General features: G+C 47.5%; 2 protein-coding genes across 2 annotated transcripts in view; both read right to left on the reverse strand.

The window, feature by feature from the left end:
* Positions 1 to 202: 202 nt before the first annotated feature.
* Positions 203 to 2,964, reverse strand: LOC123056915 (uncharacterized). The gene is made up of 3 exons (XM_044480139.1): positions 2,452 to 2,964; positions 1,383 to 1,501; positions 203 to 619 (listed from the first exon to the last, which is right to left on the reverse strand). The coding sequence occupies exons 1-3, from the start codon at positions 2,869 to 2,871 to the stop codon at positions 472 to 474; spliced, it is 687 nt and encodes a 228-aa protein (XP_044336074.1). The 5' UTR covers positions 2,872 to 2,964; the 3' UTR covers positions 203 to 471.
* A 14,821-nt stretch (positions 2,965 to 17,785) lies between these two features.
* LOC123056925 (potassium channel AKT2) overlaps positions 17,786 to 21,984 on the reverse strand; it is a 6,359-nt gene continuing 2,160 nt past the window's right edge. Inside the window, exons 3-9 of the mRNA XM_044480144.1 lie at positions 20,708 to 20,866; positions 20,240 to 20,615; positions 19,602 to 20,159; positions 19,294 to 19,479; positions 19,109 to 19,184; positions 18,404 to 19,015; positions 17,786 to 18,269 (exon numbers count right to left, since the gene is read on the reverse strand). Coding sequence (XP_044336079.1) covers positions 18,061 to 18,269; positions 18,404 to 19,015; positions 19,109 to 19,184; positions 19,294 to 19,479; positions 19,602 to 20,159; positions 20,240 to 20,615; positions 20,708 to 20,866 — 2,176 coding nt within the window. The 3' untranslated portion in view covers positions 17,786 to 18,060. The remainder of the gene's footprint in view (positions 18,270 to 18,403; positions 19,016 to 19,108; positions 19,185 to 19,293; positions 19,480 to 19,601; positions 20,160 to 20,239; positions 20,616 to 20,707; positions 20,867 to 21,984) is intronic.

Below are 21,984 nucleotides of genomic sequence, written 5' to 3' on the forward strand. Positions count from 1 at the left end.
GTCTTGCAGATGTGCAATGTTCTTGCAGGCGTCTTCAACCTCCAGTTTGGCTGTAGGAACGAGGTCGAACAAAGTTTGAATCCTTCTCTCTACGAGACATGTTATTAAGAACGGACGGGCGAGCGAGAGGAGTCAGTTTGCCGTCAAACACTTCAGATGATAGTTCAAATTGTGGTTCATGCACTGTGTGTCGTGCTCAAGCTCAACAAACAAACATACACGCAGGGCACAGATATGATACATGAAGCGGGTCAGCTTTTGGCTTTACATCAGCATAGTAATCAACCAAGGAATGACAACACACACGCACAACAAGCATGCACACAGAGAAAGAGAGAGAAAACACACGCACAGATTCAAACATACAAGGAGAGAGTACCGGAGGGTCATTGTTGCAGTGATCATCACTTATTAGCCTCTCGATCGGCGGTAAAATCATCCAGGGAGGCTCTTGGTGCGAGTGAAGGAGCGTCAAGCGAGGAGCCAGAAGTTCTTCTGCCACCGGGTGCTGACGAGGTAGCCGCCGACGCCCTTGCTCTGCCGCCGCACCGCCAGCGTCAGGCACTCCGCCCTGCTGATGCACTCCTCCACCAGCACCTCGCCGCGGCTCCGCATGAAGCTGCATCATTTTGCGACCACAACCACATCATCACACAAGAGAAAACATCTCTAACAAGCGGATTAGGATAATGCTAGCAGCTCGACATGGCAGTTGAATCAGCATGGTGAAAAGGTAACTTTTCTTCTTCGTGGGGGTTAAAAACCGCCACATGACTACATGAGTGAGTCGTACAGCACCAGCAGCAAGTCAGCAATGCTGCAGTGGTCAGTGCACAGTACTCCTCCCATCATGGTTTCTCGCTCGTACTCGATTCATCTAGAGTTTAAGCTGGAAGGACAGGGAAAGGCGTCCCTGATTTATGGCTGGCACATGGCTCTACTATCTCTTGTGTAATACTACAGTAAAAGGCAGAGGCCCCGTTCCTGCTCTACTCTCTGAACTCTGAATACCTTTCTAGGTTTTCTTCAAAAAATATACAGCTTATTCCCTGACAAAAAGTTCACTTAAGCTGAGCCTAAAAATCCCTTCCAAAACTTATCACACACGGGCAGCTTTCAACTTTCTCCGCTTGTAAGGTGAAAGCCTCAAAGCTCTTATAAAGATCTTTGCATGGTGAAAGCTCCCAAGATCTATGTTTGCAAAGGGCAATGGGCTTTACAGCGTGATGGGCCAAGCCAGCGATGTATTAGATTCTTCGCTTTTATACTTTCTATACAGGACGATTCCGTCCGTGACAAAGGGATACAGGTTGTGCATGCATATGCATCTTGTGCTGTAGCGGTGGTACGTACGAGAGGCGCATGGATGGATGGATGCTTACCAGCAGAAAGGGGAGGGCTTGCTTTGGCTGAGCACGAGCACGGACGCCTCCAGCTTCTTCACCTGGCTCAGGACGGTGGCCAGCATGGGCCCCTGGATCACAAGCGCCTCCACCTCCACCTAACCACATTCACCCAAACCAAATATTACAACACCCAGCATGGGGCACTGTGAATGCATCCACTGCTAACAATCACAAGTACACTCCGAAGCATGCTACTAGTCTTTTATTTACTTTTTAAACAGTCACAAAAATTCTACTGTATATCATTTTTTTAACAGTTACTACTGTACTCCCACACTTGTCTTAGAAATGGTTGTATCTAGATACAACCATTTGTTTCCGAACGGAGGGAGTACAAGACTAGGCTGCAAATTTTGAGAGATTTATGAGCATATGACTCTGGGCATCTAGGCGGGAACACCACAATTTTCCCCCCCTTTCCAACCTCGATTTGATGAAGTTGAGGTGGCCTTTCTAGCTTTAGGCCTGCCATGATCCATGAATAAAAAGTTGGCTATGATGATTCCCTTGCTTTTCCTTTTCATGAATGTTTCTGATCTGATCTACATCTCTACCTAGCGTAACTCTTGCCTCCAAGTGGGCCAAGACACCCAAAAACACTTGATCTGAGAAAAGCCACGGCACCGACTAGCCTAGCACAGGTTTCTCTGTTGAGAAATGTCAGTGAAGCGCAGTGTCCGTTTATGCTTGAAGAGGCCCAAAAATACAGAGTTACCACAACTAGCATCTTCCCCCTTCGTTCGGTCCGAAACAAATTTTAGTTAAGCAGGCAGCGTTTTTGGTACCACATCCGGTGCTTAAGGTCATTTTTTAATGAAGCTTCAGGCCATAATGCAGACTGTAAAACAAACTAGTCTACAACAAATCACACTTGTCGGTGCCACCTGATGTCCCAAAGAGTAATGAGATGCCATCGTCAAGCGTAATGAGATGCAAAGCATCCTAGTTAATTTACTGCGAAGTGCTACTACCAAGTGACCAGTTCATCTTCTTGTTGGATGAAGAACGGGTAAAGGTTGCGGGACGACAGAGGACGGGCACGCACCTCGGGCTTGCAGGCCTTGCAGAGGGAGCCGAGGGAGTTGGCGAGCGCAGCGGCGTCGTCGCCGCGGGCGCCGCCGCCGCGCGGCAGGACGTGGAGCAGCGTGAGGAAGTCCCCCCGGTTGGCGACGTGGGTGAGCGCCCACATCATGGCGTGCTTGGCCCCGGAGCTCTGGTCCACCACCACCATCACCCGCTTCCTCCCCGCCGCCGCGGCCTCCTCCGGCGCCCCGCAGAACCCGCCGCCGCCGCGCCGGTGGCCTCTCGCCCGCGCCTTCTTCCTCGACCACCTCCTCGAGCCCCGCCTGCCGCCGCCGCACTCCCATTCCCCCGGCTGGCGCGGCGCCGGCGCCGGCGCGCTGCCGCCGTCGCTGGAGCTCAGCTGGCGCAGGAAGTAGTCGCTGCTGCCCCCGCTGCTCCCCATCGATCCCCTCCCCTCACCTCCCTTCCCCGCCTTGCGGCGCTCGGCGGTCGGCGCGGTGCGGTGCGCTGGGCTTCGGTGCGCGGTGGCGTGCAACGTTTGTTTCTTGCTTCTTTAAAGCGGCCGGGGACAGGCGCTGGCTGGCGGGAGTAATAAGGTGAGGGTGGACTCGGAAAAGGACACGTGTCGCGCACACGGGTGAATACGCACACAAATTACCGGCCAGAAGATTGGTAACTTTTCGGCCCTCCCTAGCCGTTGGTAGGCCACTCTGCTGGCATTGGCATTAGCATTAGCAAGTCCGAAGAAGGATTTCACCACGTAGTCTTGTGAGTAGACTCTTGTCGTTGCTGGTGTACTTTGGGTACGGTGGCCTGGTAATTCGGCTGTTCCCTCGGGCGACACTTGTTCAGCTGCGGTTACATTTGTTAGTTAGGACGCTAATGCTGGTCCGGAGTGGTCTAGTTTTTTTATAGTTAGGCTTCTGTACCTTCTAACAGTATAATAAATACTGTCTGGAATCTGGATTGTGGAGTTGCTCGCTCTACTCTATAATTTTCACGTGAGCACCGACGGCGTCCCGTCGTGTGTTTTCGAGGACAGGAACAAGCGTCGCTTTTTATTCGGACCGATCGATCGATTCAAAGCCATCAACGCCTTGGAACTTCGCGGCTGTACCCGTGCATGTCCGGGCACGGGAGGACTTTTGCTTTTGCAGGTTTGGAGAGAAGCACGCTCGGATTTCTTCCTCTCTTTCTCTCCGACAAAAATAGAAGCACGGATTTCTTCACGGCACAGCTTTACCATCTATGGCTGTAATAACCACTGGCCATAACCGCAAAATTTTCCACATTAGGCTGGCGTACTCTGCGAGGAAATGGAGATATACACAGAGAGGGAGAAGGCGGGCACCTCACCTGTATATATCACGGTTTGGATCGTAGCGCGGGTGGCCGGACCGGACGCTGAAGATTCTCGGCCCATCGCAGAGCGCGGCACGGCACGGCATCTGCATGGCGGCAGCGCTGGACGCAGAGGAGGAACTTGCCGTTTCCCGAAAACACCGCCGCGGCAAAGCGACGTGACGTGTGCTGCCGGGGCCTGCCGACGGACCCGTGCACATCTCAACACGGGCAATGCGACGCACCGCTGCACGTACGCACAGGGTCCGCAGCCTTTACGACGCACGTACGTACGGCCGGTACACGCATAATAACAAAGAAGAAAAAGGTTTGAAGAAAAAAAAAATAGCTGAGCAGCGGCCGTTTCGTGGTTTCTTAACTCGTTTTTGGCCGGTACCATCGGCTCTGGACTCGTTCGTGCTATACTTCGGTTGAGACCGGCCACGAGCTGCACAGTGTACTGCCACGATGATAACGCTGGCCGGCTCCTCTGTTCGATTTATTGTACGTACGGTTTACTATGGACGGACGACGTACAGCGTCGTCTACGGCCATGTGAGCCGCGGGAAAAGGTGTCGAAAAGCATGGATTCTTTTCGCCAAAGGGGCGAATAAACGCATCACGCCGAGGCAGCGAAAGCGGAGGCGATCGGGACTTCAAGAGGCCTGTGAAGGATCAGTCAGCCCAGCCCAGTGCGCACCTACCGTCGTGCCAGTGAGGCAGGCCTCTCTCTTCTCGTCTGAAGCTCGAATTAATATACGCCCTGCAAGATTCTCATTCCGCTGTCCAGTTTGATCCTAACAGCATAGTGCTAATCTACCTTTCGCGAAAAGTGTACTGCTGATCGGGATCTAGTCCACCTTTATTTGGGATTAAAGGCAAGCGTTTTGACCTGGTCGTAACCGTACCTCACAGGTCTCAGCAATGGTGGTGGGCTGTAGAGGCTGTAGCTCAAAAGCAAGGTCCTACTTTTGTCCTAATAATGATTTCAGGTCAGCTTTTACTCAGGGGAAGGACAACAGTACTATTACTGGTACTACTAATTGTAGCTCCAAATACACCTATGTAATTACTTATTTTAGTAGTTTATATAAATGGTCTGTTTAGAACACATCTAGATGTAACATCACATCTAAGCTGATGTCCTTTTTGTTTGTGGTCTTTTTTTCGTCCTAGTTTTTTTTTGTTTCTTGTTGCTGCATTATATATTCGTGGAGCTTAGATGTGACATTTTTAAAAAACATCTATACGTGGATTAGACAAACTGTTATATATAAATCAACAAAGGGGCATTGTCTTTACTGACGTGTTTGGTTGTCATCTCTATTTTTAACACTTTGCATACTTGTATCAGTTGAGCCTGTTTGAGATAGTGCGCATCAAAAACTTAGATCCGCATGTCGTTTGTTTGCTTGCATGTAGGCTAGCTGTGTCAATGAAGCAATTTTTAGCGCCGTGTTTGGTTGTCTGAATCGCATTTCTTAGACGAGCCACACCTTGTTTGGTTGCGAATAACATAAGGTGTGATCACCACTTCTCACCAGCACTGACTTTACCACACACGGTATCAACAACGTTTCGGTCCTAGCTAGAAAAAATAAATGACAATTCGTCCTAATTACTAACAAACTGCAGCACAAATCAAGAGCCATATGGCTGAATAGGGTAAAGTTCATCCATGCTAAGTAGGTGGAATTCCATCTTCTTCTTCTTCTCCGCCCCCATTTCGAGACATCCCGCCTCCGCCGATTTCCTTCTCCCAACATCTCCGCCTGGTTCCCTCCACATCACGGCATACATTGTGTCCTACTTTTGCGCCCGACTCAACCTGACTTGCCGGAAACGGCCGATTCGAACGTTTGAGTGAGCCAAGCTCTGGGCTGCTTTAAGTTTCGTGCCGATGTGAGTCAGGCCTCCTGTATGCAACCACACATGCTTTTTTCTTCCCGCCCGTCACGCCCCGAGACCGACGCGCCAGGTGTCTTCCAGTTATTTGCTGTTGTTGCCTTGTCTTTCGCTTGCGTGTTGCTTCTTGTTATGTCATCATCCGCATTGCATCGTCATGTTTTCGAAACTTGCATCCGTTCGGGTTCCCCCAGTTTCGTCCGTTGTCCGTTCTGAGCCCAACCACACTCGCACGCGCCCGCGGCGTGTCCGAGATATTATTTTATAAGTGGTTCGAAAATGTTCTCAGAATGGGATGAAAGTTAGCGTTCGGTGTTGTTATGTTGTCAGTAGACCGTCTGTCAAGTTTCATCGCATTCGGAGTCCGTTTGACGCTCCAACGGATAACTATAGCGGCATTATAGTCGGTCTATCGTCGGACGTTTTCGGTCTCCGGAAACAGTCGCCGGGTCTCTCTCGTCTCTTCTCTCAGCCCAAGGCTTTTTGCACAGCCCACTATCACTCAAAGCCAGGCCATACCTAACCCTCCTCAGCATCCGGAGCCGTCCGATTATTATCGGGGGGCCCCGAAACCCCTCCTAACCGCCTGACCCTCCTTGCCCAGTGTATCAAACCCCTCGAGCGCATCCGAAAGTTGTCCCGAACCCGACCCGGACAGTCGTCACCGTTGGGTCTGGATCATCCCCTAACATTTATAAATCATCTCCGTTTTGTTAATTGGTCTCCCTAGCCTATTTTTCTCGACCGCCCGATTGCGATCGGACGGACCGAATACCCCTAATCTAAGCCTACAGCGTATATAAACAGATCGACCCTAATTTCTAGGGGAGATGTCCCATCCATCCCCACGCCGCCGCCACTCTTCCTATCGGGATCCAAAACCAGCCAACCAGCGCATCCTCCTGGTCTCCTTCTTCATCGGGATCCTGCCCGATCCATCCCACCTAGCACCAACCAGTTCTCTTCGATCCCTTCGCCCTGCCGCGCCGGAGCGCTCTGCCTCGTGCGCACGATCCAAGGAGAGGAGATCCTCCTCGCTCTCCCGAAGCTCATGTCTCCTCTTGATCCAGGGAAGAGGAGTTTCTTCTGGAGCCCCTCCCGTACGCTTCCTCTGCTCTGCTCCGGCGTCGTCCCGTGCATCACCCGCCAGCTCGCCGGAGACGAGCACCACCGCCAGGCCGTCGCCTCTCCCTGCTCCCCGTGCTCCCTCCTTTCTCTTCTCTCCCGTCCTCACTCCTCACCATCAACTCCCTCTCGCCTCTCTCTACGGGAAGCCGCCATGGACGCGAAGCCGCCGAGCCTCCCGAGCTCCTCGACCACAGCCTCGCGCGTCCGAACCCCGCGCCAGTCCTCGTGACCAGCTGCGTCGCCGGCGACCAGGCTCCCCTGCAGCCTCCCTCCTGGCCGCACCCGAGGACCCTCTCGCCGGACCAGCAGGACCAGCTCCGTCGCGCCCTGTTTCTTCCTCCTCGAGGAGTTGTTCCTCGCCGCCGTCGCACCAAGTCCACCTGACGGATCCGCTGCAAGTTCGGTCACCTCCTCTGCTCCTGCATCGCTCGTCCCTCGACCCGTTCCCTCCTACCTCGTCGCCGGACCCATGCCATGGCCGCCGCCAAGTTCATCGGGACGCCGCTGCTTCCACCGCCCGGATCGAGACCAGAAGAGCAGTCGCGCCGGATCCCTGCGCCCTGGACCTCCTCGGCTACGCTTGGACCAGTCCCGCCGCCGTGCCCTGCATCCTGGGAGCCAGCCGCGCCTCAAGCCCCTGCGTCCCCGTCGCTGCGCCAAGTCCGGCCGCCTCCTCCTCTGCTTCTGGTTCGAGCAGGAGGTCAACACCCCGCCTCGAGCCACGACCGTCCGTCGCCTGCTTGCGTTGACCACGCCCAGGCCCAGCGCCTCGCCTCTGCTGCCTGTGCGCGTGGACCAGCCCAGCGCGCCTTCAAGGCCGGCCCAATCCGCTTCGCCGCCCAGTTGGGCTTGGCCCATGGGTGAGCTGCCATGCGCCCCTCCTTTTTTCCCCTCCTGCTGGGCTAGCCTGGCAGTTTCGGCCCGCGGCTCATTTTTTCCCTGCTGACGTTTTTCCTAATATCTAGTGCATTGCATAATTACAGAAGAATGCCATTTTCTTGCATTGCTCATAATTAAATAACCATGCATCGGAATTAATTAAACTTTATATGTAAAATGCTTAGAATTTCATCTAGTTTAATAATATCCAACTTTCATCCATGTTAAAAATGTTAAAAATGATGTTTGTGTAATTTTGCCCATATGCCATGCTAAAATGCTTTATTTCATAACTTAATAACCGTAGCTCCAAATTTAATAAACTTTATATGTAAATGAGGTAGAAAAATGCATAGTTTAACATGGTGGCTGTAATTTGCATGTTAAACAATCTAAAAGATGGTTTAGGGCAGAACAGTACCAAACCTAAAATATGCACATCAGGAGTTTCCGGACTTGTTGCTTGTTGTTCCGGCCTCATTTAAACTTGCTTAGATAAGTAGTTTTCATATGCTTCACCTCTTGCCATGTTTAACAACATTTAATATTGTTGGGTACATAAACGAGAGAGAACTAAATAAGACATGTGGTATTTCGTCAATATGCAACCCGTTGCATATTGAGCTCCACTTAACTTGTAGTTTTGCTTGTGCATTTTGCCATGCCATGCCTCATTAAACCGGACATGCATCATACTTGGTTGTGCATCATGCCATGGTTATGTGATGGTTGTTTACTATGTTGTTTGCTTATTTCCGGGTTACTTCTCGCGTTAGGTTCGGTTTCGTTCTGGAGTTGTGAGGATTCGTTCGACTATGTCCGTTTGTCTTCTTCATGGACTCGTTCTTCTTTCTTGCGGGATCTCACGCAAGATGACCATACCCTCGAAATCACTTCTATCTTTGCTTTGCTAGTTGTTCGTTCTATCGCTATGTCGCGCCACCTACCACTTGCCATATTATGCCTCCCATATTGCCATGTCAAGCCTCTAACCCACCTTTCCTAGCAAACCGTTGTTTGGCTATGTTACCGCTTTGCTCAGCCCGTCTTATAGCGTTGCTAGTTGCAGGTGAAGATGGAGTTTGTTCCATGTTGGAACATGAATATTGTTGGGATATCACTATATCTCTTATTTAATTAATGCATCTATATACTTGGTAAAGGGTGGAAGGCTCGGCCTTATGCCTGGTGTTTTGTTCCACCCTTGCCGCCCTAGTTTCCGTCATACCGGTGTTATGTACCTTGATTTTGCATTTCTTACGCGGTTGGGTGTTATGGGAACCCCTTGACAGTTCGCTTTGAATAAAACTCCTCCAGCAAGGCCCAACCTTGGTTTTACATTTGCCTAACAACCTATCACCTTCCCTTGGGTTCTGCAGACTCAATGGTCATCTTTATTTTAACCCCCCCCGGGCCAGTGCTTGTCTAAGTGTTGGTCCGAACTAGAGCCCCTTGCAGCGCCACCTCGGGGAAACTTGAGGGCTGGTTTTAATTGTACGGATTGCTCATCCGGTGTTGCCCTGAGAACGAGATATGTGTAGCTCCTATCGGGATGTCGGCACATCGGGCAGCTTTGCTGGTCTTGTTTTACCATTGTTGAAATATCTTGTAACCGGGATTCCGAGACTGATCGGGTCTTCCCGGGAGAAGGAATATCCTTCGTTGACCGTGAGAGCTTGTGATGGGCTAAGTTGGGACACCCCTGCAGGGTTTGAACTTTCGAAAGTCGTGCCCGCGGTTATGGGCAGATGGAAATTTGTTAATATCCGATTGTAGAGAACTTGACACTTAACTTAATTAAAATGCATGAACCGCGTGTGTAGCCGTGACGGTCTCTTTCCGTCGGAGTCCGGGAAGTGAACACGGTTCTTGTTTTATGCTTGAACGTAAGTAGCTTCAGGATCACCTCTTGATCACCTCTAGATTCACGGCCGCTGCGTTGCTTCTCTTCTCACTCTTATTTGCGTATGTTAGCCACCATATATGCTTAGTGCTTGCTGCAGCTCCACCTCACTACCCTTTCCTACCCATAAGCTTAAATAGTCTTAAGATTGCTGAGTTTTCGTGACTCACAAATACTTCCAAACAGTTGCAGGTGCCGATGATATCAGTGCAGGTGACGCAACCGAGCTCAAGTGGGAGCTCGATGAAGATCTTGATCATTGTTTTATGTCTTTTCCGGTTGATCAGTACTGGAGCCCAGTTGGGACGATCGGGGATCTAGCATTTGGGGTTGTCTTTCTTTATTTTGGTCCCGTAGTCAGACCTTTGTTTATATCTTGTATGATGGTTGGTTTAATTATGTATTGTGTGAAGTGGCGATTGTAAGCCAACTCTTTACCCCTTTCTTATTCAGTACATGGGATGTGTAAAGATTACCCCTCTTGCAACATGCCTACCATGCGGCTATGCCTCTAAGTCGTGCTCCGATACATGGGAGATATAGCCGGGTGTTATAAGTTGGTAATCAGAGCCATCCCCGACTTAGGAGCCCCCTGCTTGATCGAATCGCTGACGTTGTTGTGTCTAGAACAAAATGTTTTGAGTCTTAGGATTATATATATCGGAGAGTAGGATTCTTTTTATTCCTCAGTCCCTTCGTCGCTCTAGTGAGGCCCCCTGACGTAGAAGTTTTGACTTTTCTCTCCTCAAATTTCACGAAATTTTTTAGGATCACGCGGGTATCTTGAAATCGTTCCGATGGTTTTGTGACGAGAACATTGTTCTTGGTGCTTCCTGACATTTAGGGGTTGTGGCAGTGTCCCGGGGAGTTGAACTCTGAGGTGTTGTCGTCACAATTTTATCGTTGCAGTTCTGGAATACCTGAGTTTGCCGACATCGAAAATCTCTTTTATGCAGTTATTGGTGAGATAACCTCGATGCCACCCAATACTGGGGCGGGAGTTCGGGAGTATTGCCATAACTCGTATAACTGATGCTTTTCGAAGGTTGAGGTAAATGATTTCCGAAGGTTTATTGGTTATGTGTTGAAGAATGGTTACATCTGGATGTAGGATTTGTTAGTTTTGGGTGAGATATTATGCTTCCCCTGTATCCCCAACACCTGATTGCAGAACCAAAAAGTTTCGGGAGTTTATAAGTGGGAATTCAAGTATCTCGTAGGATTTCTTTCCAACAGACACATGATACGATATGGGGTCTATCATATGTTTGTTTCCGGCTTATTCTGCAAGCCAATCCTTTGTTTTGTTTTCAGTTGTGGTATTCGAGTTGCTTCGAAGTCAAATGTTGATTCCATACCTTTCCTAAGTGGTGTTCTCATATTTCTATGTGAATACCAATCCTTCTTGATCATCGAGGTTGTCATGTTAATTCTTTTCCAACCGGCGTGTTCCTCTTCAAGTGGATCCGATCTTTTGCCACATCTGCAAGACCCAATCTCAGTTTTCTCAATGTGGTTCGTTTCATCCGTTCCCAAGTTACTTTTGTTTTTCCCGCCCTCCCACCCTTGTTTCTTCAAGGAATCAGATTTCTTAATCATGTATCCTTTTATTGATGGGAACTCTCTCCATTCTTTTCTGTCAATATTCTTATCCGGTGATTCTCAGGAAGTTACTAACGGAGCTTCAAGCTCGTCATTCTTCATTCTTTTTCTTCTCCGGTGGATTCAAGTCAAGTTTTCAGTGTTGATCATATCTCTTTCCTTATTTCAAATGTTTTCTCATGCTGGTGCACCTCTTAATCATTCACTTCTCGCTATTCATTGTTCCGGAGTGCTGAAGATATCTCAAAGATTCGCGTTTCCACTCTGCATTCATTCAATCTCTTTCGAGGATGTTATCTCTTTTGATGTTTTCGATTGTGAGAATTCTTTTCACCCATCCAGAGCAATTCAGGTGTATTTTCAGTTTGATTCTTCGGAGACCATCATCTCAGAATTATTCATTCCAGCTTTCAACTCTCGTTATCCAAATCTTACCGATGCATCATTCAAGTAATTCTCTTATCAGCTTGTGATCTCTTCGTTCTCTTGTATCTAAATTCTCTCAAGTATCTTCGTTCATTTTCCAATTCCTCCTGGTGATGCGTTCGTTTTCTTCGCTCGTTCTTTCAATCCTAATGGTGGTTCATTCAAGAGTTCCCTTCCTTATTATCATATCAACTCATTCGTTCTTTCAAATCCTACCGACGATTCGTTGAAGATCTTATTCAAGTTTGTGCTATATCTATCTTTATCCTTTTTATGAGAATAAGTAGTATGCCAAATCCATTGCTTGTCATCAATTTAATTGGTGAAGGATGCGCATAACATAATTCTTATTCTTGTTTCATCCAAGTGATTGATTCATTCTTACGGAGTTTGTTCACGATGGGTAAATTCTCGGTTCAAGTGCTTCATACTTTTCCCGGAGTTCCAAGATCTCTCACCTATATCACAACGAACATTCATCTAATCATTGCAAGGCTTCAATCTTATTATCTTCATCCTTCACTTCTTTGTGATCATTCCTTTGATTACCGGAGTTCTTCATGGAGGCTACTTGATGGTTCATCAAGGATTTAATTCCTTCCTGAAGTGTTCATCGAGATTCTTTTTGAGGAGTTCAAACATTCTTCATCTTGCATTTCTAAGTATAGTTCAATCCTTTCTCCCTTATCTTGTGAGGTGATGTTATGTCATTTTGACAGTTGTTCAAAATGACGTATCTTAAATCCATCATTTTCAGTTCATTCAGGACATCTTTTCAACCCATCACCCTATTCCTTGGAGTTATCTTGGGTTATATTTCACCTAAAGCTTTCCATAAGGATTTTTGCTATTTATGGTGCTTATAAATGAGTCAAGTTCTTCATTTATCCTCCCGGTGAAATAAGTTTCTCGTCGCCTTGTTCATCTCAATCCAATCTATTGTTTTTTGTTAGTGGTAGAATTTCACCTCAAGATTTCGAGATGTTTTCCATAAGCCCACTACAAGCTTAGTCTTTTCGTTGTTGGTTTTCCAACAACACCGCTCGAACCTACTCCTAAAGGTGCTTTTTCAAGCTCATTTGATGTAGAAGATGTTGTTTTCTCCTTCGTTCTTTTGATTCCATTCTTACATTTGTTCCGGAGGCATTGTGATGTTGCTCTCTTCGACCCATCATATTGTTTTGTCAAGATCATGTTCAATTCCTTCCGTTTATAGTCGGAGTGCTATCCAAATTATATCGATTGTATTCCTTCTCTATCTTGTTTAACCGGATTGTTGGGGATATCATTCCTCTTCTAACCGGAGTCTCATCCAAGTGCTTTCATTTTGCCAAGCTCATATTCTTTACCTTCCATTTCCAACCGGAGTATTGTCGTAATTGATCCTTATCGTTCCGTGTACATCTCGTTTCAACCGGAGTGCTTGCATGTACTTCTTGTCTATTGTAACCCTTTCTTATGTCTTTCAACCTACAAGGTTATCGTAATGTTCCTTGTTCCTCTTTTCTAACGGAGTGTTTCCAACTTTGTTCATCTTCATTGTATTCTTTCTTTCAATTTGTTCAACCTCTCAAGGTTTGTGGTTTCACTCGCTTGTCCAAGAAGCAACTTATACCTTTTCTCTTCCTCTTATGTTTCCCTCCGGTGCCATCCTAGATGTTAGAACGAGATCCTCTCATAGTGATGGAGTGTTGTGACGCCCCGAGACCGACGCGCCAGGTGTCTTCTAGTTATTCGCTGTTGTTGCCTTGTCTTTCGCTTGCGTGTTGCTTCTTGCCTGGTGTTTTGTTCCACCCTTGCCGCCCTAGTTTCCGTCATACCGGTGTTATGTTCCTTGATTTTGCGTTCCTTACGCGGTTGGGTGTTATGGGAACCCCTTGACAGTTCGCTTTGAATAAAACTCCTCCAGCAAGGCCCAACCTTGGTTTTACATTTGCCTAACAACCTATCACCTTCCCTTGGATTCTGCAGACTCAAGGGTCATTATTATTTTAACCCCCCCGGGCCAGTGCTTGTCTAAGTGTTGGTCCGAACTAGAGCCCCTTGCAGCGCCACCTCGGGGAAACTTGAGGGCTGGTTTTAGTTGTACAGATTGCTCATCCGGTGTTGCCCTGAGAACGAGATATGTGCAGCTCCTATCGGAATGTCGGCACATCGGGCGACTTTGCTGTTCTTGTTTTACCATTGTCGAAATGTCTTGTAACCGGGATTCCGAGACTGATCGGGCCTTTCCGAGAGAAGGAATATCCTTCCTTGACCGTGAGAGCTTGTGATGGGCTAAGTTGGGACACCCCTGCAGGGTTTGAACTTTCAAAAGCCGTGCCCGCGGTTATGGGCAGATGGGAATTTGTTAATACTCGGTTGTAGAGAACTTAACACTTAACTTAATTAAAATGCATCAACCGCGTGTGTAGCCGTGACGGTCTCTTTCTGGTGGAGTCCGGGAAGTGAACACGGTTATTGTGTTATGCTTGAACGTAAGTAGCTTTAGGATCACCTCTTGATCACTTCTAGATTCACGACCGCTGCGTTGCTTCTCTTCTCGCTCTTATTTGCGTATGTTAGCCACCATATATGCTTAGTGCTTGCTGCAGCTCCACCTCACTACCCTTTTCTACCCATAAGCTTAAATAGTCTTGATCTCGCGGGTGTGAGATTGCTGAGTCCTCGTGACTCATAGATACTTCCAAACAGTTGCAGGTGCCGATGATACCAGTGCAGGTGACGCAACCGAGCTCAAGTGGGAGCTCGATGAAGATCTTGATCATTGTTTTATGTCTTTTCCGGTTGATCAGTAGTGGAGCCCAGTTGGGACGATCAGGGATCTAACATTTGGGGTTGTCTTTCTTTATTTTGGTTCCATAGTCTGACCTTTGTTTATATCTTGTATGATGGTTGGTTTAATCATGTATTGTGTGAAGTGGCGATTGTAAGCCAACTCTTTACCCCTTTCTTATTCAGTACATGGGATGTGTAAAAATTACCCCTCTTGCGACACGCCTACCATGCGGCTATGCCTCTAAATTGTGCCCCGACACGTGAGAGATATAGCCGCATTGTGGGTGTTATACCGCCCGGATCTAATTAGGTTTTATGCAGATAACCAAATGCATCATACAACTCTTTTTGCTTCGCTACCCACACTAGCCCAGCCAAAGAATCAGTTGCCTATTAAATTTGGAGAAAGTTATTTGCCAAACCATGTATTTTCCCATAATAGATTGGAACTCACGACTGGCTTTATTTGGTCTATTAACTCAGACACCATTATGTTCTTTTTTACTCTGCATATAAAATTTGTTAGAAGTCAAACTTCGTCAAGTCTGTCCAACTTTGTAAGGAAAAATATCAACATTTGTAATACAAAATAAATACATTAGATGTGTCATGAATTTAATTTTCATATTGTATAACTTTTGTATCATAGATGTTGATATTTTTTATATAAATATGGCCGAATTTACGAATTTTGAGTTCAGACAAATCTTACATGCGGGGTAAAAAGGACCGGAGGGAGTATGTGCCAACCAACCAAGCTGAGTAATCCACTTGTACATGTAGAAACTAAATAATGTTTTATCTCTATCTTAAACATGATTTGACTAGAAAGAACTAATGGTTGGATCGGTGAAAATCTGAACCGATAGCCTCATCGGTCAGTTTTATAAACTACGCTCGCATCTTTAATTTTCAACAACCACTCATGATCAAACATTGTGGTAATTTTTGATCGGAGGAAAAAAATATTGAAAATATATCCCGATAACTCATGTGCAAATATTATGGTAATATATGCACCGCAGATTTGATAACTTACACACAAATACCGCAGTAACTTTGACCCAGAAAAAAGTTGTTGAAAACATACTCCTATAATTTCTGTGTAATTAACATGATAATATATGCACAATAGAGCTAATAACTCAAGCACAAATACCACAATAACTTTTATCCTGGGGAATTTTTTTGTTGAAAAACAAACCCCCAATAACTCATGTGCAAATAATATGAAAATATACACACCGGAGACGTGATAACTCATGTACAGTACTAACACCACGGTAATTTTTTGACCCAAGAAAAAAGTTATTGAAAATGTATCCCCGGTAACTCGGTGCAAATAGCATGATAATTTACGCACGACATAGCTGATAACTCATATAAAAACACCATGACAACTTTTGACTCTAGGAAAATGTTATTGAAAACATACCCCGATAACTACTGCATAAATAACATGGTAATATAAGCTCCACAGACGTGATAATTTACATACAATCACCACAATAACTATTTGACCCGACGAAGAAGTTCTTGAAAACAAACCCGGGGTAACTTTGGTGTAATACAATTTACTCACCGCAGATCTGGTAACTTGCATATGAACACCATGACAACTTTGACCAGAACGGGAAAAATTGGTGAAAACATACCCCCGGTAACTTCTTGTGCATAGTACAGCGATATACGCACCGCAGGCGTGATAATTTAGGTACAAAACATTGCGGTAACTTTTGCCCGGGAAAAATGTTGTTGAAAACATATCCTCAATAACTTATGTGTAAATAGCATGGTAATACATACACCACAAATGTGATAACTTATTTTTAGCCTAGGCGTGGTACTTTTGATTAAAAGAATGTCGGAACGTATCAATAAGGATCTAGTTTCGAAGGTCTCGTGCTGATGGATTTTGAATTGGACCGATGGGTTGAGCTACAAAACATTTTAATTTTCAAATTTGGAAGAATCTAGGATGACATCAGCTTTTGTCCTTTAATGCATGTGGGAAGAAGATTGAATGAACCGGTTTTATGCATCTGTAATTTCTCTATAAATAACATGATAGCTTTTGTACTACAAGCATGACAACTTACGTGGCCTAGGTGTGAACTTTTGACTCAAAAAATGTCAAAATATATTAACATTGGATATAGTTTTGAAAGTCTCGTCGCGATTAAATGTTTATATGAAAACGGATTTTGAATCAGATGAGCGGTTTGAGCTGCAAAATATTTTAAAATTTTGAAATACAGAGAATCTAAGATGACACCAATTTTCTATCTTCTAGTGTATGCATGCATGTAATTAGAGGGACGACTGCATGTAGGAGGATAGGAAGTTATTCTAATGCATGCATGTAATTAGAGGATGAGGGACGCGTTTGATAGCCTACAAATATAACAATTGATAGTTAGTGAAGTTCATTAAATTTTGGTCATTGTATGATTTGTTGCTGAAATTTTGGTTGCCAATGGATGAACTCCTTCCATCCAAATATGTAGGGACTGATATGTTTTTTCTAGGTTGGATCTAACCATTGGTTAGATTAATAATACATGAGATGCATGATATAAAATAGGATGTTTATGTAGATTTTAGGAGAATGAAACAAGACGACCTGATTTTCCTCTATCAAGATACTACTGTTTTGTTAGGAATGAACCTAAAATAATCCCGTTCTTCTGGAAATGACCAACATCATTTTTCTGTGGGTGCCAGAACTATAACCTTTGCCTGCTCTGAAAGCAAATGGAGGAGACCGCGACACACATTCTATTTCAATGTAGGTTCTCCTGGCGGTCTGAACCGAGGTTGCTATGTGGATTGGCCTACATACTAGTGTTGTGAGGATCTGACGGTTTGAAGCTTTGGTTTGAGATTGGCGATTAAAATGTGATTGATCGTGCAAACCAAAGAAAGGCTCTCGCCTCCTTGTTTATGCTTGTTTCTTGGGAGATTTGGAAAGAGCGCAATGCTAGGGTCTTTCATAACTCCGCCGTTATGGTGATGATTGTCTTTGCGAGGATAAAGGAGGAGGCTCGGTTTTGGGCCCTTGTCGGTGCCATACATTTGAGTAATGTAATGCCGCTAGAGTAGTTTTTTGTACCCCGCTTTGCAAAAAAATTGTCTAATCATTCTTTCTTAATCAATGAAAACGGCAAATCATTTGCCTTGTTTCGCAAAAAAAAACATGGAGCGTTTTTTTGCGGGAAAGGAAACGCTGGAATGTTCAACGCGTAAGTTCCACAGTTCCTCAGTGAATTTAACATGCATCCTAAAGGGCTCTAATTGAAATGCTTAAGCTCTAATGCTCAGTGGCAAACCACATTGTTGCATGTGTTCATAATTTGCAGCTGAAATGTCCCGACTCATGATCAAAACAAGCGGGTGAAGCCAACTTAAGGATGATTTCCATGTCCGATCATGTCTACATCATCCATTTTCTTCGATAAAATGACCACGTACATCATCCATGCATCTGCACTGTCTGTGCTCCTTTTTTTGGGGCCGGAGGCACTATTTGCAATCGACTATTGTCCATGCATAAGGGGAAACATCGCAAATCACTCGCGTGGCAGTTGTCACCTTGCTTGAATCGTTGCCACGGGAATGGCTGGATTATTCAGGGCTAGAGAAAAAAAATGCAGCTAGCACATATCAGAATTATATGGCATGTGCCGCTGAAACAGCTGAACCTACGGACGATGTGTGCGATAAAGCAACAGAGGAATCCATTGACGCCAACATCCTCATGTGCTCTTCGGTGACTATGAACAGCTTGTCGTTGTCCCGGATCACGTCCAACGAGTCGATCTCCGCCCCTTCGCCGTTCAGGATCAGTGCCTTCTCCGCGTCGACTTTCAGCTTCTCTCCTGAAAGAAAACACACACACAGACGTTTGAAATGCTAATTCCTCGTTTTTCATTGCAACAAATTCATTCACTTGGTGAAACATCCAGTTGATGGTGCGCTGTTGCATCCGCACAGCTACTGGCTGAATACTTACCGATGATGGTTTTGAACCCCTCCATCGTGGCGGGAAGATTGATGAGCTTGCCGGATTCGGAGCTGTGGTTTCTCACGAACGGATGGCCCTTGTAGATGCTCACCCGAGGCCAGTGCGTGCTGTCCGGTCTCGTGCTGACTGGGATTGGGAACCTCCCCTGACGAAGCTCCCCGGACGACGAGCTGGCGGCCGTGACGGTGCTCGCCGGCGAGTCGTAGATGGTGATCGGGTGGCCGACCTCCCGCATCTTCACGAGCTCCCGCAGCTCGCCCGCCGACACCGTGGTCTGCCGCGGGGCGGAGCCGTCGTCATCGTCAAGGCTGGCCTTGTCCACGCTGGCCCCGTTCATGACGAGGAACCTGGCCACGTCCGCCTGGCCCTCGGACAGCGCGACGCGCAGCGCCGTGGCGCCGGCGTGGTCCTCGGAGTCGAGGTCCAGGCCGCGCTTGAGGAGCTCGCGGAGCGTGTCGACGTCGCCGCGCCGCGCGGCGAGGCAGAGGAGGTCGCCGCCGGCGCGCGGGTTCGAGACGCGCGCGACGTGGTACAGGTTGCTGAACACCTTATGGTGCCTCGCCGCGATGGCGTGCCACAGCGCCGTGGTGCCCTGCGCGTCTGCGGTTTGCATACACCGGTCGCGAATAGTTAGCAAACTTGGTCGCACTGAAATGTATTCTACGTGTTGTGTTTGTTGTTACTATTACGTACCTTTGATGTTGATGTTGCACCCGTGCATGAGCAGAGCCTGCACGCAGCCCTCGTACCCCTTTGACGCCGCGATGTGCTGTGAGTGCCATCGTTGCCAAGAACAGGGCATGCATGCATGCAGATCAGCACACACACTGTAAAAATGAGGGAAAATGTGATAAATAGTGTGTTGTTTGTCTACTTACCAGCGCGGTTCTTCCCTTGGAGTCACCGACGTCGGGGTCCATCCCGACCTTGAGGAGGTCCTCAAGGAAGCCAGCGTTCCCCGTGGCGGCGACCGTCAGCAGATTGCACGGGACGATGTTGCCGCTGCCGCCCGCTCCGGTGCTCTCGCCCAGCAGCTCCTTCATGTCATGCACCTCAATCTGATGCTGCAACACAACCACCATTTCTTTCAACCAACAAATCACATTACTGACTCACAATCTTTCTTGCCACATCTGACACACAAACAAAAAATGTAGTAGCAACATAGTAAGATGCATCGACCAACCTTGAGGAAGTTCCTGACGATGAGGGCGCTGTCGTCGGGCTTGCTCTGCATGACCTCCCTGAGCGTGGCCTGCTTGAGCCGCAGCAGCTGGCTGAGCGTCCTGGTCCGGAACGTGAAGGTCTGCGGGCGGTCGCTCAGCGCGCTCACCTCGCCGAAGATGTCCATGGTGCCCAGCTTTCCCATCACCTCCTCCCGCTCGCCGTTGAAGTATATGATCTCCACCTCGCCGGACACGACGATGTACACGTCGTCCGCCGCCTCGTTCTGCACGATCACGTCCTCCTTGGGCGGTATGTACTCCGGCTTGGTCTTGGTGACCAGCAGCAGCTGCGCCTCCCTGGAGATGCCCCTGAAGAGGTACACCTCCTTGACCACGGGGAGGAAGAGGTGCTCGCAGATGCTCTTGCAGATGGGCTTGGGCAGCTGGTCCATGAGCTGCTGCTGGTTCAGGCTCTCCGCCCTGAACTTGAGGCACATGTAGGCCAGGATCTGCTGCTGCAGCCGCGGCGGCAGGTGGTTCCGGCACACGAAGTTGGACGCCGCGCGAATGCTGTTCCGCTGCCAGCCAATCAAAAGGAACTCAACTCAACAGATGTACTCACAAAAAATGGCGATCGAGGTTCAGAAGTGGAACTTACGAACTCCATGGTGCGGCGGGTGCCCTCGACGACGAGGTTGGTCATGTTGCCGATGAGGTAGGCGGTGAGGCCGAGGTTGAAGAGCATGTAGAAGATGTTGAAGATCATCTCGAGGTTGTTCTGGGCGTGCAGGTCGCCGTAGCCGACGGTGGTCATGGTGGTGATGGACCAGTAGATGGAGGAGATGTAGCGGATCCACAGGCTCTCCTGCCGGAAGTTGGGGATCACGGCGCCGATCCACGTCTTGTCCCGGTCCGGGTACCGGTCCGCCAGCAGGTAGTAGAGGCACCCGGCGCAGTGCACCAGGAACAGCGTCACCGCGATGAGCCGCGCGCAGCGCACCCAGAAGTAGCTGAACCTGATGTCCTTCTCCAGCCTGACGATACAATCGGTTCAGATCAGCCATTGTCGATCGATTTCGAGTTCTGAAGATCTAGTAATGTCCATGCATGGCTGTTGCTTGATTACCTTGTGAAGAACTGCTTCACCTTCCTGAGACGCCAGAGTCGGAGCAGGCCGAGCAGGCTGTACACCATGCCTTCCCTCACCTCGCCGTTGACGAGGTAGGCTATGCCCTGGTACGGGATCGTCGACGCCACGTCCATGATGAAGAACGTCGACAGATACCTACGCATACATGCACATCCATCAGCAATGTCGCAGCAAGGAAGATAATCTTCAAATCAATTATACATGATTATCAGAAGAGAGCAGAATTCTGAAAGCTTGGGCTTAGGTGTACGTATCTTTGTGGACCCTGTCCCGATCTGTAAAGCTAGTGGCCATATCTTGGATCTCCAATCCACCAAAAAGGAACAGGAGCTACCACTGTTTGATCGATCACACGATGTGGTCCATTTGGGTCGCGGTACAGAGTGCCCGTGTTCTGCACTTTTGCATAATTTCTAGCTTCATAATAACACGGTTTGGTTTGGGTCCTTTACTGATTATTATCAGGTTCTATCTCTACTTCTCAAATTTCTTTTCGTCAATTGCCTTTTCTTGGCCTGTTCTTTATTTTGACTAAGTTTGGCCACGTAAGGTATTTGGTGAAATCTCCCTAGCTAGTACGTGTTGTCAAGATTTCATGTGATGCAAGAGGTGAAGAGAATTTTGGAGATTACCGAGCAAGTATTTGATCCCAAGTAGATGGCAGAATGAACCAAGGAAGATTCCAAACAGTACAGTCCAGGCTTAGCAAAACGCTTGTAGACTGGAACGAAAGGTACATGGCATCTTCTAGTAAGGAAATCCTTTTTAAGTCGATAGCTCAGGCCATACCCACCTATGTGATAAGTGTGTTTAAACTTTTATATCAGTGTCATAATTTTATTAGAATTATGCGTCAATATTGGTGGGGAGTTGAAAATGAAAGAGGAAAAATGGCTTAGTTGCTTGGGACAAGCCTATCCTACCGAAACGAAAGGGAGGGTTCGGCTTCAGAGACATGAGAGCATTTAATCAAGCCCTCTTGCCCAAACAAGTATGGCGGTTACTGGACAAGGCAGAAAGTTTGTGTGCTCGCCTACTTAAGTCGAAATACTATCCTAAGGGGTAGCTTATTGATTGGTATTTACAGGCAATTCTTCAATGGTGTGGAAGGGGATTGGACATGGACTTCAACTTATTAAGAAAAGACTAGTCTCGAGGATAGGCAATGGCTCATCTATTTGGACTTGGCGTGACCCTTGGATCCCGAGGGGAGCACCTTTCCTTCATATAACACCTAAGAGACAGTGCTGACT

Source organism: Triticum aestivum, chromosome 1A (assembly GCF_018294505.1).
Source record: "Triticum aestivum cultivar Chinese Spring chromosome 1A, IWGSC CS RefSeq v2.1, whole genome shotgun sequence".
In the NCBI taxonomy this organism is placed as follows: domain Eukaryota; kingdom Viridiplantae; phylum Streptophyta; class Magnoliopsida; order Poales; family Poaceae; genus Triticum; species Triticum aestivum.

Bases quoted from the DNA above. Each gene is read 5' to 3' on its own strand.
- LOC123056915 (XM_044480139.1), bottom strand. From the start codon at position 2,871: ATGGGGAGCAGCGGGGGCAGCAGCGACTACTTCCTGCGCCAGCTGAGC. The intron at 1,502-2,451 runs GTGCGTGCCCGT...GAATGTGGTTAG, and splicing joins GCAAGGCCTGCAAGCCCGAG to GTGGAGGTGGAGGCGCTTGT. The intron at 620-1,382 runs GTAAGCATCCAT...AAAATGATGCAG, and splicing joins AAGCCCTCCCCTTTCTGCTG to CTTCATGCGGAGCCGCGGCG.